Raw genomic sequence first — 16,817 nt, forward strand, 5'->3', positions numbered from 1 at the left:
ACTATTTTCCTAGAATAAAGCAGAACATCTGCAAATGAAAGGGGACTAGATGCCTACCTTTCAATCTCTCTTCCCCTCTGGCATTATTATCTTATTCATTTTTTATTGAGAACAAGATAACTTTCAGTTCAGTCCTGTGCATAAGCAGACCACAAGCTAATTACTAGCTCCCCCTACACTTTTTAAGTGTTTATTTATCTTGACTCCAATGCAAATTCTGTAGGGAGCCTGGCAGCAGCAGATTTTCATCCTGTTATTTAAGATATGGCTAAAATTTCAAAGGCAGGTTGGCAGGCCTTAGTATTTTGAGTGTCTTTTCTTCACCCCACCCTTAACCTAGGGTTAGACATGGGTGAGATTATTCTCTTTGAGGTAAGGGGTCAAGACTTAAGGGAGGGCTAATTCTGATGTAAATTATTCTTGTCAGGGATTTAAAAAACAAATAGAAATAGAGCCAAGGGTGGAGAAACTGAGGCTATGTGACTGTTGCTAAGTTGCTAAGACAATGCTCTTGGCTACTTCACTGGTCTAGTTCAATCTGAGCCCTCACTTATTTCTTTGGGATTTGAAGTCAAGGCAACACCATTGCTAAGTTAATTCTAACATGCCAGCTCCAGAAGAACACTGTAACCCTTAAAGACATATGATTTCAAGGGAAATGTAGCAGCATTCCAGGGGCCCACGCATCAGACACAGATATATGCATTCTTCCCTGCAGCAGAGGGCGTTGGCCTTATTTTCTAATTCATGTTCTGCAAGAGCCTGGTGACTGACCCTTCATGAGAGGACAGGGCCAAACAGGCTCATCTCAACTTGAAGATCATCAACAAAGGGTGTGCGTTTAGTCATAGAGTTGCCCAGTCACTTGGGATTGGTAAATAATCCTGGACTGGTGTTAGTGAAAAAGGACGCAGAAGTACTCGGAAAGGAAAAAAAAAAAGAGGAGAGGCGCTAGAAAGGAAGTAAGACAGGTGGAGGTGGAAATGCATGACTTTTTCAACTTCCTGATGGAAAGATACCAAGAGAAATAAAACTCTTTCCAACTCTGAGGGCCTTTCTTTGGCCATATTTGGATGTATATAATGTCATATTGCCATCCTCAAATAAATAAAGGAATGAATACATACAGACACACATACATATATCACCTGTTATGTATCGTTATTATCCACATTTTAAATAAAGCATATGGAATTAATCTACTTCTCTTTAATGAAGAACACAGGATAGGTAGGCAACATTCTATCTACTCCCCAACGGTCATTCCAACAGCCATTTTAAGTTACAGAAAAGAGTGAAGGCTGGGATCTCATGGCATCAGCTACCTATGGATTGCTCTCCAACTTTTTGTTTCCCTGGTTTTTGGAACCCCTTCACCATCTTCCGCAGGTAAGACTCTCCTTAGTGGAACTAGAGTTACAAGTTCAAAACTGACATTGAAGCCTATAATTTCTAAGTCAGTGAAACTAAATGGTTACAATAACGATTTACTTTCATGTAATGTGGGGAATATTTTGGATCCATAACCCAGTTCCTTCATATTCTCTTTGCTGTGAAACATCTTCAATGACTTACATTTGCCCTATATAGTTGAACCTTGAACAGCATAGAGATTAGGGGCGCTGACTACTCCCTCCTGTCAAAAAAATCTGTCTCTTAATATAACTTTATAGTCAGTCCCCTGCATCTGAGGATTCAACTACAGATCATGTAGTCGTATAGTTTGTATTAAATGAAAAAAAAAAAACAAACCCAAATATAAGTGGACTGCTGCTGCTGCTGCTGCTAAGTCACTTCAGTCGTGTCCGACTCTGTGCGACCCCATAGACGGCAGCCCACCAGGCTCCCCCGTCCCTGGGATTCTCCAGGCAAGAACACTGGAGTGGACTAGCATAGTTCAAACTTGGGTTGTCCAGTTAGGTGCCAACTGTATATCCTTTTACTCCAACTGGTGCTATGAAGATCATTCTGATATTAAGAACATGACATTTTTTTTTTAGAAATTCTCAAACCACAAGTGAATATAATATACTTTGAGAAAAGTATATTATACTTTTTGAAATATATATAAGAAATTATATATTTCTTTGAGAAAAGTATACATTATGCACTTATCTGCTTTAAGGCCATTATTGTCAGTTAAAGAGAGAAGCCAAGAAATCTGTTGGAAGTGCTGCTAATGACCTTGAGATATATTGCCTTTTCCATTCTTTCTGAAGCCCCATTGGAAGGAAATTAATTTCTGAGAGCCTTAAACTTCATTTAAGTTATCCCAAAGAAGACTGTCTGGAACATATGTCAGATCCTTAGTCTTTTTATGGGAACTATATGCTATCTTCCATTCCTCTATCCCAGGAGGCCTGGGTTCAGTCTTGACTTGCTGCATTGGAACCTCTGGGTCATGGGACTAGGGATGGGGCCAAGTAAGTTTCTCCCCGTTATCCTCAGCAGGGTCACAATTACTGTTGCCATGAAGTCCATTAGCCCTGGTAGGTTTTTTGTTTTGCTTTTCAAAAATTCCTGTGATTTTATAAAAGAAGGTTGCCTCTAACCTTAGGTTCACATAGTTTCTCTATGAAGCACACAACACAAAGGGTTTTTTTTTACCCTTCAATACAAAGGGTAAAGTATTATCTCTTGGTCAACTGGTTAGTCAGGTCAATAACAATTGAGATGTACTTTGTGCAGGGCTCAGTCCTGACAGTTACAGGAGAAGTAGTCAAGCTCTTGCGTCTTACATCTCAAAAAGATATGTATATAAGACAAATTAAAATGACAGAACAAGTACAAATAAGTCAGCAAAAGCCAGTATGTGAGAGATGATGGGAAATGGGTTACAGCTGGGTGGAGTCAGTCAATGAGGACTTTCTGGAAGAGGTGAGTTTTGAAGGAAGGGAGGGGCATGGGTTTGCCAAGAAGGATGAGGAGGTCTTTCCAAGCAATAATGCATGAGCAGTGGTAAAGAAGAGATAGTGAGCAAGCTCTAAGAACCAGGTTAGCTTGCTAAGACTGGAGAATCTGTGTTAAAGGGTAAAGAGAAACAAGTCTGAGAAAATGGTAACGACAGCTCATGGAGAGCCTTAAATGGTTATATATTAAATTTGCTTTAACAGAAAAAGGGAGCCTCATGGGTTCTTGCATAATGAAAATAAAGAAGTTCAGGTACAGATCAGTTGCTCAGTTGTGTCTGACTCTTTGTGACCCCATGGACTGCAGCACGCCAGGCTTCCCTGTCCATCACCAACTCCCAGAGCTTGCTCAAACTCATGTTCACTGAATTGGTGATGCCATCCAATTATCTCATCCTCTGTTGTCCCCTTCTCATGCCTTTGATTTTTCCCAGCATCAGGGTCTTTTCCAGTGAGTCAGCTCTTCCCATCAGGTGGCCAAAGTATTGGAGATTCAGCTTCTGCATCAGTCCTTCCAATGAATATTCAGAACTGATTTCCTTTAGGATTGACTGGTTTGATCTTAAAGTCCAAGGGACTCTCAAGAGTCTCATCCAACACCACCGTTCAAAAGCATCAATTCTTCAGCGCTCAGCTTTCTTTATGGTCCTACTCTCACATTCATATATGACTATGGAAAATCCACAGCTTTAACTAGATGGACCTTGGGCGGTAATGTCCCTGCTTTTTAATATGCTGTCTAGGTTTGTCATAGCTTTTCTTCCAAGAAGCAAGTGTCTTAAATTTATGGCGGCAGTCACCATCTGCAGTGATTTTGGAGCTCAAGAAAACAGTCTGTCACTGTTACCATTGTTTCCCCATCTATTTCCCATGAAGTGATGGGACCGGATGCCATGATCTTCGTTTTTTGAGTGTTGAGTTTTAAGCCAGCTTTTTCACTCGCCTCTTTCACTTTCATCAAGGGGCTCTTTAGTTCCTCTTCACTTTCTGCCATAAGGGTGGCGTCTGATAGCTGAGGTTATTTCTCTCAGCAATCTTGATTCCAGCTTGTGCTTCATCCAGCCCAGCATTTCAAATGATGTACTCTGCATATAAGTTAAATAATCAGGGTGACAATACACAGCCTTGATGTACTCCTTTCCCAATTTAGAACCAGTCCATTGTTCCATGTCCAGTTCTAACTGTTGCTTCTTGACATACATAGATTTCTCAGGAGGCAGGTAAGGTGGTCTGGTATTCCCATCTCTTGAAGAATTTTCCAGTTTGTTGTGATCCACACAGTCAAAGGCTTTAGTGTAGTCAATGAAGCAGAAGTTTTTCTGGAATTTTCTTGGTTTTTCTATGATCCAATGGATGTTGGCAATCTGATCTCTGGTTCCTCTGCCTTTGCTAAACCCAGCTTGAACATCTGGAATTTCTTGGTTCACATTCTATTGAAGCTTAGCTGGGAGAATTTTGAGCTAAGCTAGCTCAAAATTACTTTGCTAGAGTGTGAGATGGGAGAAGGCAATGGCACCCCACTCCAGTACTCTTACCTGGAAAATCCCATGGAAGGAGGAGCCTGGTAGGCAGCAGTCCATGGAGTCCCACAGAGTCGGACACGACTGAGCGACTTCACTTTCACTTTTCACTTTCATGCATTGGAGAAGGAAATGGCAACCCACTCTAGTGTTCTTGCCTGGAGAATCCCAGGGACGGGGAAGCCTGGTGGGCTGCTGTCTATGGGGTCGCACAGAGTCAGACACGACTGAAGTGACTTAGCAGCAGCAGAGTGTGAGATGAGTGCTATTGTGTGGTAGTTTGAACATTCTTTGGCATTGCCTTTCTTTGGGATTGGAATGAAAACTGATCTTTTCCAGTCCTGTGGCCACTGATGAGTTTTCTAAATTTGCTGGCATATTCAGTGCAGCACTTGAAAAGCATCATCTTTTAGGATTTGAAATAGCTCAGCTGGAATTTCATCACCTCTGCTAGCTTTGCTCATAGTGATGCTTCCTAAGGCCCACTTGACTTTGCACCCTAGGATGTCTGGCTCTAGGTGAGTGATTACACCATTGTGGTTATCTGGGTAATTAAGATCTTTTTTGTATAGTTCTGAAGAATTAGGAAATAGGGAAGCTGCAACAAAATTTTCCAGGAGGGAAAAAAAATGGCTGAGTCTTAATGCCAGCTCTGCCATTTACTAGCTGTACAACCTTGGGCAAGTCTCTAAATCTCTGTGTGTCTGTTTTCTCATCTGTAAAATGGGGATAATGGTGTTGACCTAAAAGAATTGTTGAATGGATTAAATGAATTAGTACATGTAAAGTGTTTAGTAAGCACTCAATACATTATTATTAGATTAACAAATTATATTAGAATTATTAGTTTATGACCAAAAATGGTCACAGAAATGCATCCATGCAACAAAAGGCCCCATCTCACATCTTAGTTCGAAAGGACTGCAGCTTTTCAGTCTGTCTTAAAAGGTTTGTAGGATTCAGAGGATAGCAGGACAGGCCTAGAGTCCAAGATGGTGCTGATCAATATATTGATAATAGCTACTAGTCACATGTGACTGTTAAGCACTCAGAATGTGCCAAGTCAGAATTGAGATGTACTGTAAATGTAAAATATACACTGGATTTCAAACTCTTATTTTGGAAAAAAAGTTGCATATATACACATATATATACTATATGCATATATATATATATTTTTTTTTTTTGGCTGCGAAGCTTGTGGGATCTCAGTTTCTCCAATCAGGATTGAATCTAGGCCATGGCAGTGAAAGGAATCCTAACCATCAGGCCACCATGGAACTCTTTCATTAATATTTTTTATTGGTTACATGCTGAAATGATAATATTTTGCATATACTGGGTTAAATAAGATGTATCAATTTCACCTTTTTCCTGTTTTTGATGTGGCTATTAGAAAATTTAAAGTTAGCCAGATTGCATTATATTTCTATTGGACAATGCTGGTTCAGTACAGCCTTCAGCACTGAGTTTTGACAAGGGGTGCTATATAAGAAGGTTTTATAAAGGAACATGGGGATAGATAAAATCTCCTCATCCTTGACACTTTAAAACATCTAAATATATACACATTTATGTATAATATATATTAAAAAATATATGCCTCAGTGAGATGGCTATAAAACTGAGGGAGCCACAGCTAATTTACCTTTAAAGAGGCCACAATTGGTAAAAGGTCTTTATGACTATAATTTTTTTGGCGCACTGCAGGGCTTGTGGCATCTCAGTTCCTCCACCATGGATAGAACCCAGACTCTGTGAGGGCACAGAGTCCTAACCACTGGACGGTCAGGGAATTCCCAGGTCTTTTTTTTTTTTTTTTTTTTAAGTAGAAACAAAGATGAAAGCAGAAAAAAAGTGAAACATATCTTACTTTTTAACATGAAATCATGAAAACAAAACTTCTAACTTTTGAAAGCACTTGCCCAAAGGTCCAAATCTTACTGATTTTAGTAACCTGGATTATTAAAAGATTTTCTGACAAAATTTTTCATATCATCCCTTGAAGTTACACTGAAAATAACAAGAATAATTACGGCCAAAGAGACTCCAGTCAGGGCTTTCTGTTGATCTGGAGCTAAAAATCTAGGCTGGGATTTTGCTCTAAATTGGTATTTTAACATTTTGGACTGACCAACTGCATAGGTTTCTACTCCAAAGACAGGCCGGGGGTGGAGATTGGGGTGGTGAAGGGAATGTGGGGGGCGTGGGGGTGTGATAAGGGAGCCCTCACACCTTTTCTCTGCTTCTCAAACCCTTCCGGGCTTCTTCCGGCTCCGGGAGCAGTCCGCTGTCCGCGGCGGCGCGGACAGGTGCAGCGCCAGCAGCCCCCTCCCGCCTCCAAGGCTCGCTCGCTAACCCGCATCCTCCCGCCCAGCCGGCCGCGCCCTCGCCGCTCCTTCCCCTGCCTCGGCGCGTGCGCGCACATCGGCGGAGGCGCGCCCGCCCCGCGGGGCCGCGCACGCAGCTGCCGCCGCCACCGCCTTCCCTCCCCGCTGGCCCTCCTCCCCTTCCCTCCCCTCCGCCCCCTTCCCCGTAGGCAGCCGGCCCGCCAGCCCGCCCGCACTCCCTCCCTGCTGGCCCCTGGCGCTCGGGCTGGGTCTCTCCCCCGCCCCCAGACTCCCCCGGTCGCTCTCCTCAGGCGGTCGCCGGCGCTCGGTGGATGTGGCTGGCAGCCGCCGCCCCCTCCCTTGCTCGCCGCCTGCTCTTCCTCGGCCCTCCGCCTCCTCCCCTCCTCCTTCTCCTCCTCAGCCGCTCCTCTCGCCGCCGCCGCCGCCTCCACAGCCTGGGCCTCGCCGCGATGCCGGAGAAGAGGCCCTTCGAGCGGCTGCCTGCCGACGTCTCCCCCATCAACTACAGCCTCTGCCTCAAGCCCGACTTGCTGGACTTCACCTTCGAGGGCAAGCTGGAGGCCTCCGCCCAGGTACGGCGACCCTCGGGCGCCGGGGGCGAGCTGCCGGGCAAGCAGTTAGGCCGCGCCCGCGGGCTGGGCTGGGGGCCCGACCTGGCGGGCGGGCCTGGGCGCTGCGGACCTGGGGCTGGGGAGGCCGGCTCGGGGACGGGCGCGCCCCTCTGGGGCGGCCGCTGGGTGCCCGGTCTATGTGCTCTGCCCTGCTGGGCTGGGGCCCGGGCCGCGCGCCTCTGGGGCCAGCACACCTGTGTGGGGCCTCCCCCAGACCCTGGCCCTTCTGGGCTTGGTCGTGGTCTGGGAGAGGCTGGAGGGTGTTGGGGAGGCCCGAGGGGTCATCGGAGTCCATGCTCAGCCTTTTCCGTCGTTCTCCCTACGCTCCACGGAGGACACTTTGGAAGGGGCAGTCATCTGGGACTCCGGTTGCCGCGCGTTAAGAGAGGAGGGGATTCTAGAAGGGGGAAGAGAGTGAGAAGGGGAATGTTAATCCCGTGCAGCCTAGCTGAGTTCTCCCCGCCTGCTCCGGCCCAGGGGCAGGGTTTCTAAGATGATCCGCCCCCTCCCCCTTCCCCTCTAGTGACAGTGCAGCAGTGACTTTGTTCTCTCCTAACCTCTAGAGAAGCTGAAGGAGGACCCTCGTCTCCGCTTTTCCTCCCATCTTCTGGCTTTGCAGCCTTTGAAGCAGGTGGATTTATTGCTACAGCGATGGTTGCTTAGCAGTACCCTCCTCTGAAAGAAGCCATTAGTTTTAGTATACCACTGGTGAAAATATTCCATTACTCTTCATTGCAGTTTTTGGTGAATCATGCTCCCCCGCCCCTCCCCCCGCAGATTATCTAAAGTATTGTTTGATTTTGGAGATCGTTAGTATTGATGCCCTACAAAGGTCAGGAACAATAGACATTTGTGATACCGTGTTATGTGATGTATTATGTGAAGTTCCTGATGAAAAATGGGAACTGTTTACTAGTACCTTTAAATATCTTGTTGTAACGATAGCTTTAAATGTCTTGTTACCTTGAAAAAGAATGATGATAAATATATTTTGTTTCATTTCTTTTCCTACTGCAGTTAGGGGGAAAAATCAGTAGGCCTCAATCTTAAAGAACAGGGTGTATGTAGCAATGAAATAAAAGAAATGTAGACTAGCATAGCGTTGGAATGAATTGAAAGTTGGCAGTTGTATTTGAAAGCCGAGTACTCAGGTTGAAAATGTGTCTAAAAGTGTAGAATTAAAAAGTATACTGTCAAATTTGGGGTGCTTGTAGGAAAGCATGAGGGCTCTGCATCTAAAGACGAAACTTACCCCTGTGAAAGTCAGGTGATGAAAAAATTTTCCATTGAGAATATGAATCAGAAAGAGTGCACCCTGGGTCTAAATTAGGATTTGAGAGGGTTATTTGGGAGACTGTTTGTTTGAGCCAAGTGACTATAGAATGTTTGATATATATTGGCTGGGGGCAGATGGGAGGGAGTGTAAACAGTAGTGTGTCTTGTGACTTGGCAGACCTGCGGGAAGAAGGACCTAGCAATGAATGAGTTCGCATTATGTCAAAAGGCTAACATTGAAAAAATCATTTTTTTTTAACTCCATAGTTGTTTTACCCCATAATGGATTCATAATTTTGAAAAGTATACCCTAATAGGTTCATAATTTTGAGAGGTATACCCCATAATGGGTTCATGATTTTGAGAGGTAAAGGGAAAATTTTCAGAAAAAAATTGCTAATAAAGGTTTTATTTAAGTGTTAGCGTAGAACAGCAAGCAGTGACATGCTTATCCGTTTTCTACTTGGCCCATTTTCTACTTGGCTTTTTGAAAGAAATGAGAAATATATGGCAGGCTGGTTCGGGACACTGAGGGAGCACATGGTAATGTACAAGGTATTAGCAGGGACTTGTTAATCTTATACAAGGAAGAAAACAGGTTTTATTAAAGGAAGAATGGACTTTTTAATTGTACACATTGCCGCTTTTGAAAATGTAAAGAGGAGTTAACATTAGTAAAAAGTTAACAGTTGTTAGCATATATTGATGTTTTTGAAATAGATTGGAGCAGTAAGTTTAACCTGTGGGATTAGGTGGTATCTGATTGTGGAAGTCTAAAAATGTGAACACAATTATATCTCTGGAAGCCAAATTGATAACTGATATTGTGTCAGTCCCCTAACAGTTTGGAATTACATTGCACAAAGTATGCAAGTTGCTTGGTTGCTTTAGTTACAAAATTTTGTAATAAGCCCAGAGTATTTGTACAGGTTACATGTTAGAAATTTAGTGGATTTTTAACCAGGCCTGGGTGTGGACTCCTGGGGAAGATGAATTAGTCAGTGTGCACTGATTTAAAAAGTAGTTGTCTTTTACATAAGTGTGTGTGGTCTAATTCAGCAGGTTTTGAAAATGTGTTATCATGGGCCTAGAAAAATGGGACATTCCCTTTCCCCTCGTTTTACATTAGGATATGTGAGAGGAATAGACTTTCATAGCTATTTCAAATTCTGACTCTCTTGCTTTGTAGGTAATTCATTTAAAAATAGATTACAAGTTTATGTGAGTGGTGACAGTTCCTGGTTATGAGTGTATAGTGCTTTATACAGTAATTGTGTTATGGAAATAGTTTACCTGTGCCAGAGAAATAGGAGTCAGGATATACTAAACAATCCCTGGCCTCTGCCAACAAAATATTCATGATGGAGATGACTAAATTGGCACTTTGAGGAGAGTTACAGATACAGTAGATTGTTTGGCAGACTGAAACTTGGCACCTAAATGGATGTTATTGTCAGCCCTGTGTTACAGAAGTTTCTGCCCAAATTTTGCAGATTTTCTATGCAGTCATTTTGGTAGGGTTTTTTTTTTTTTTTTCTTTTTTACTTTTAAAAAAGATAAAAGTAATCAATTTTGTCCAGCATTATGCTAGATCACTAAATGGTCTTAAAGTAAATTTGAAAGATTGGTCATAAGGAATTGAATTTGTTCAGATTTCTATTATGTTTCTTGAAATGTATCATTGAGGAAACCCCCGAGTATAAGAAAGTTTTGTTTGGTAAGTTTTATCCTGTATCAACTGGCAGTGAATTCTGCGGTGAGTTTTCCAGATAAATGAAGCTTACTCTTTGAGACACTCAGACTTTAAAAAATATTTACTGATTCTATGGAAATATTTACCTTTTTAAACTCTGTGATTGCTCATATTCTAGGTTTTCTAAATACTGAAAAGCATTCTCAATATGTCACTGATACTTATAACCATAGATTACCCAGAACTATGTACTATAATTTATTAGTTTCATATTTGTTCTTTATAAAGTTTTTTTGTTTTTCTTATTCTCAGGTTATTACTTGCTGCTTACTGTGTGTTGTTGCTCCCTATTGTGCAATTTTTTCCCTGTTCTGTTTTACTAAATTTGATCTGAATAGCTCTAAGTAACCAAATAAACAAGCTTGTTTGAGCTTAAAATTTTTTTCTAAATGTGTTTGATGGATTCTCTTCTGAGTGAAAGGTATGAGCTTTATTGTATGGACTTTGTGTCATCACTTCTGGTTTCCATAAAGGCTTTATTTTTTTTTTTAACTTCCTGGTTCTTGATAATTGATATTGTACAATGCAGCCTACATAAATGTGGTCTTGAATAGTAAATTATCAGTGAGACGTCTCTGAACTTTGCTACATAAATGAGACTGTTCTTACTGTAAAGTAAATCTTACTGTAATCTGTATGTGAGTCGGTGTCAAAGGACTGAGCCTTCAAATAGCTGTTTTGTTGTTAATTGAGATTAGTTCTCTAGATCTTGGAAATTCCATTTTGAACACCATACAAGTATGTAGTTCTCAGTTTATTTGGCCATTTGCAATCATTTTGATATTTTAAATTTAGAAATATTTTAAATACAGAGAAGTAACCTACCACTTAGATTTAGCAGATGTTAGTGCTTTGTCCCCTTTGTTTTAGACTTTAGATGTTTTTTGGAAAATAATATGTCACAGATACCACTAAAGTCCATTTCCATCTCTTCCCACCCTCACCCTGAGCGGTAAATTCTCTTTTTTGGTAGCTGTTACTTCTATGTATAATTTTGAAGTTTTATGGTATATAAACAATAAATAGTAACGTTCTGTATGTTTACTTGTTTGACTTTCTGCAGCTTGCTGTTTTTAGTGGCTCTTTTGTTAGAAAACTTGGCTCAATTTGTGTTTACTAATTATTTGCTCCTTATTGTCTTTAGAAATTATAGTACTGTTCCACAAAGGCAATGATTATTACAAAATTTTAATGATGAAATTGCTTGTTAGGCAAAGTGAAACTTGTCAAGCTTCAGACTGACTGGTTTTTGGAATTGTCAGACTGGAAGTTTCCTTTTACTAAAATCTCAGGGTTTTAGCAATCAGGAAAAAACCCTTTTGAGTCTTAATAGTACACGTAAGGCGTGTTCCTGAGTGACTGTGGTAAAGACTCATTCAGGAAAAAAATTGTCTCAGATGGCTCCCTTTCTCTCTCTTAGGAAACTTCCATTGCAAAATTGTTACCAGTGGTCAAGTTGTCTCTTCAGTAGAAACGTTACTTAGGGTGGTTTGGTTTAGTTGAAATACAGTCTGTATGGGACCCCAAGAAGACTTAACTAGCCCTAGTTTGAATTAAAGAAAGAATACACTAATAACCCATTTATTCAGATGGAAAGGTTGAAAGTAAGTTTGTTATCAAAACAATTTATATGCCCACCTTTAACATTCTGCTTCTATTTTAAGCTTGGAAAGTGAAGATCTTAATGCTGAAATTCTTTTGATTTATTACTAGTTGTTTTTTTTTTTTTTAATTGAAGTATAGTTGACTTACATTATTACCTGTATTTTTGATAGTGGAACATACAAGCAGTATTCAGTAACATGATGATGTTAACCTGTGAGAAATCACTGAATCATCAGGTTAGAGCTCTTGTTGGTAAAGCATCAAAAAGATCAGTGTGATAGTTGAGTGCATTCTTAAGTCCTGGATGTTTTAAATTACATTCCTTGGATGATACATAAGAGTATGCTGATATCCAATATAATATATATGTGCTTTATAATACAGCACATTATTCTTAAGTTTGCTATCCTTTTGATTAAGTGCTTTGTAAACCATTAGGTGAATGCTGTTAGATGACATTCAGATTAATATCTTTATGAGTAGAGCACATTTAGTCTTGTTCTCTGTGCATGTGTCTGAATAATAACATCTATTAAAAGATTACCTTGTGTGAGGCACTAAGTGGTAAAAGAAATACTTTCTATGGATTATTCTGTTGTCTATAAAGTGCATTTCTAATATGAGACAGAATATACTGTCTGGTTTTTGAAATTTGAGTATTGCCTTCCAGAAATGGCAGTACTCTGGAAAAAAAATTAGTTGCTGTTCAACAAGCAGCTTAATTCATTAGTATAAACTGGTCTTGGTGTTTGTTGCTCAGTTGCTCAGTCGTGGCTGACTCTGTGCGACCCCACGGACTGCTGCACACCAGGCTTCCCTGTCCTTTCTACAAACTGGTGGGTTTTCTCTAAACCCAGGAGGAATTGGAATGTACTTGTAACTGGATGTTGTGTCCTGTGCCTTTCCAAAGTACAAACACTTTTCCTCAAAACGGTACAATAGTGAGATAAATGTCATTTGGCATATGTAGTGTAGTACAGGTATCTTGACATAGTAGATTAATTGCTTGGCTACCATTAAATTCATTGTAGATGTTGATGGATGAAAATAAAAGTTGCCTAGGTAAAGATTAAGACATGTAACTAAACCACTGTTGTTATTCTGTATGCTAACTTCAAACCCTGGAAAGTTTTTTATTCATTTTACCCTTTGGTGCATGTGCTAGAAAATGCTTTATTCCTGTGTTTCTGAAAAAATTTTTTAAAGTCAGTTTGTGAAAAGGCAAGGTTGTTTTTTTCTTTTTGTTTAAATGTAGTGCTATAAACAGTCAGTTGGGACTAAAAGTTTTAGTGTTGTTTAGATGTGTTCTGGCAAAATAAACAGTGTGAAGAAAGGAATATTACCACTTACAAAATTAAAAAACTGTTCACTGAATGGTATTTTTGTTTAGAAACAGGAAGATTTATGAGAAGATTTTGTTTTTTATAAGCCAAAATAGTTTCTCTTTATATGTTAGAGACTTTGACAATCTAAGTTTAATAACATACTGTCTATAATTTAGGCCAGGTAATTTTAATTTAATATTAATCATATGTATGTATTGGTTCCTAATAAAATAATTACTCTTAGGTAGGTTTTTCATACAGATTTTATATTACTCTGTTTCTTTACTTAGTGTTGTGGTCTGTTCAGTGACCTCAAGGCACTGTTGGCTACAGTTGGTTTTGTTTGATCTACACAGTGTTTTTAAAGAATCTGAATTAATTGTCATTAGTTAAAAGTTGGGAGATTGCACGTAAAATTTGTATTTGTGGCTTTTTAAAATGGAAAGATCTGTCAACATTGTTTGTTTTTTTTTCCCCCGTATTTACCAATAATTGGTTGGCTCCAGGAAATGTATACTTCCTCCTTCCTTTGCACATAGCTTTCCTTTATGCATAGCCTTCACCTGGCCTACTGTACTCACCTGTTTCATTGGCCTCTGTGGGCATTTGTTTGTGATTTAGGACATCTGTGTTTTTGTTATTTTAGATTTAGACTGTTCAAATGTCTGAAAATGAATTTGAACAATTATATAAAAACAAGGTTACAACCAAATTGGAAAATGAGCAGGGGTTATGAATAAGTTGCAGAGGAAAAACTTAAGGGCCAAAAAAGAAAGAAAATGAGAGAGGGAGGGAGGGAAGAAGGGAGGTGGGGGGGTGGTTGTAGAAGTTGGGGAGAGAGAGAGAGAGAAAGAAGAAACAAAAGAGATAACTAATGTTACTAGCGATCAGAAAAATTCTCGTTTAAACAACAATGGAATACAGTGCAAAGGTTATACACACTTTGATATCATTTGTATAAGATTAAAAACATTGCTGTTCTTTATATAACTAACAAAAGTACTAAACATATATGAGAAAGATATACATTAGCTTAGGATAGTGGTTATCTCTAAGGAATGAGGAAGAGAGGAAGGGGCATTCTTTGTACCTATATTTTACTTTTTTGGATCTAAGTCAAATAAGACAAAGCTGTAAAAGTTTATTTAATCTTGGTGGTGAGTCATTAGTGTCTGTTACATTCAAGATGTTTCTTTGGGAAAATAAAAAATTTAAAGAGTGTTTTATGAAGTTTTGACATAGTTTACGATACCAGATTTCTTCCTCTATTTTTACAAAAAGAGTGTACACTCATGATGGGTATGATATGCAGGTTGAGATACATAATTATTTGCAACATGTAAGAAAGGTTTCCTAATTAAAATTTTTTTGAAATTAAAAAATTTAAGTTGTTTTAAATCAAGGTTTAAGTGGGGGGAAAAAGGGCTTTTATTTAGCTCGTTGGTCAGATACTTGAATTCTGTGAAATACCTAAGTATTTATTATTGCTTTGAATATTACCACAAAAATGTGAATTGCTTTGGATATTTAGAACTAGTCATTTATTTCTACCATTGTTGCATAAATACTTAGTTTAGGTTTTAGTCATGTCTGGATTTTTTAAAAAATTGCCTATGACATATATTAGGCCAAGATGAAGATGTACATATTAATAATCTAGGCTATTTCTGACACTGCTGACTTTTTTTTTTTGCCATCTTAGGTGAGGCAGGCAACCAATCAGATTGTGATGAATTGTGCTGATATTGACATTATTACAGCTTCATATGTACCAGAAGGAGATGAAGGTAAGCGCTGTTTTCCCTTTTAGTTTGCTGTCTCCATGTTTGTGTATAATATGTACTTTTGTGTGTGCTTTGGTGTGTGTGTGTGTGTTTAATACATACACTTCAGATTAAGATATCAATGTTTGTTACCTTCAAAATAGGAAAATTCTTTAGATGGTTATAGGAGATATTTGAATAATATGAAATAAAGAAAATGTCACAATTTTATTTCTACTTCAAACATTAAGTTATTTTGTGACCCTAGGCAGATCACATTTTCATGAGTGTAAAATAAATATAATACCATTCACATAGATCTGAAGAGTTATTTTGAAAAATTAAATACTTTGAACATGAAAAGTTTCTCAAGCAGACTAGTTTATACGTGAGTTTCTTAAAGTGTTTTTTTTAATTCTCTTAAACAATAGATTAAAATTGAGATAGTGTTACTCATAATTGGGAGAAAATATTTGCTTTATGAGATCTAATGTGAAGGTTAGAAACTAAATGATGGAGTTAGTTATAGAGGAAGAAAATGTTGAAAAGAAACATAGCATAGAATGTGTGGGAACTCAGCATCTTTAACAAAGAAATATTTTAGATCTTGTAATTACAATAAGAATTAAACTGAATAATCCATTTCTGCCTGAATTCTTATTCCACATAAACTGCTTTTGAAAAAGTTACCAAGTTTGTCATGAACTCACAAGTATATCAGTTTTGGATCTGGATTGCGCTTTACTTTTGACTTGACATTCCCTGTTAAAATGGCTTATTGGTTAGTCTTTGCTACTCAGACTTTGCCTCTTAGAAAATCTTCTCTTTCGTTATACATTGTTAGAAATTTGACCTTTTGATTTACATTCTGTATTGCTATTTCCCTTTTTCATAGTATACTGAAAATAAGCATACAAGTAACATTTTAAGGCCTGGCTATATGTGTCTCCTCAATTTTTCTTAAATTATCTTGTCTATAGAAAGATAAGATACGTATCAGTTGAGCATATTATTGCCAAGAAGTACTTAAGTTCAGTTGATTGTAAATGAGGTCAACTGCTGCCATTTTAAGTTAGAGGAACAGATCCTTCAAATGGACTTTGTTTGAGTGCCAACTTAAAAAAAAATCTTTGGTAAATGAAAGAGATTATTTAATTTCTTTAACGGAGGAAAAATGGAAGCACCTTAGGTAAGCATATCAAGGCAAGCTTTCTTTGTTGTAGGTAGAGAGCGTTTAAATTCAATGCAGGGTTTCAAAATGTTGTTAAGTTTAGCTAGATAGAACTAGCAACATAAATGTGTATCCTCCAGTTGGCCTAGTTTCAGCTCAGGTTTGTTTTTATCCTCCTCTACTAAAGTGGCAGGAAAAGAATTCAGAGAATTTAAATGTTTGAATATGTGTAACTGAATGTGCCAAGTGCATAAAGATCTGAATCTTAAGGAAGCAGTGTTAGTATTCTTAAGGAAAATTGATAAGCAATAGGATTTGGAGAGAGATTCATATAAAACATTAAATGTTTTTAGATACATAAAATATTTTCTTCAGAACTAGCTAAGGTACATTTCTCAACTCATAGCAGTAGTCATGTGTAAACCCACTTAATTTTAGAGTATAACAGAATAGGAAGTTACATTAATTTGATACTTTAAGGAGACAGAAACAGATTTGGCCTTCCAGATATATACAAAGCTTAATTTTGCCCTT

General features: G+C 39.0%; 1 protein-coding gene across 4 annotated transcripts in view; it reads left to right on the forward strand.

The window, feature by feature from the left end:
* Nucleotides 1-1,135: 1,135 nt before the first annotated feature.
* NPEPPS (aminopeptidase puromycin sensitive) overlaps nucleotides 1,136-16,817 on the forward strand; it is a 110,309-nt gene continuing 94,627 nt past the window's right edge. For 2 of the 4 annotated variants that reach the window (XM_086358001.1, XM_086357999.1), the window contains exons 1-2: nucleotides 6,965-7,352; nucleotides 15,052-15,136. Coding sequence is in view for 2 of the 4 variants with exons in the window: in XM_086357999.1 (XP_086214125.1) it covers nucleotides 7,092-7,352; nucleotides 15,052-15,136 (346 nt within the window). In the remaining 2 variants the exon portion in view is untranslated. Of the gene's footprint in view, nucleotides 1,390-6,964; nucleotides 7,353-15,051; nucleotides 15,137-16,817 lie in introns of those variants that run through there. The other 2 variants (XM_086358000.1, XM_086358002.1) reach the window with 2 other exon arrangements.

Source organism: Bos grunniens, chromosome 19, assembly GCF_055505025.1.
Source record: "Bos grunniens cultivar Pamir isolate PY7600 chromosome 19, Bosgru_T2T1.0, whole genome shotgun sequence".
Classification (NCBI taxonomy): domain Eukaryota; kingdom Metazoa; phylum Chordata; class Mammalia; order Artiodactyla; family Bovidae; genus Bos; species Bos grunniens.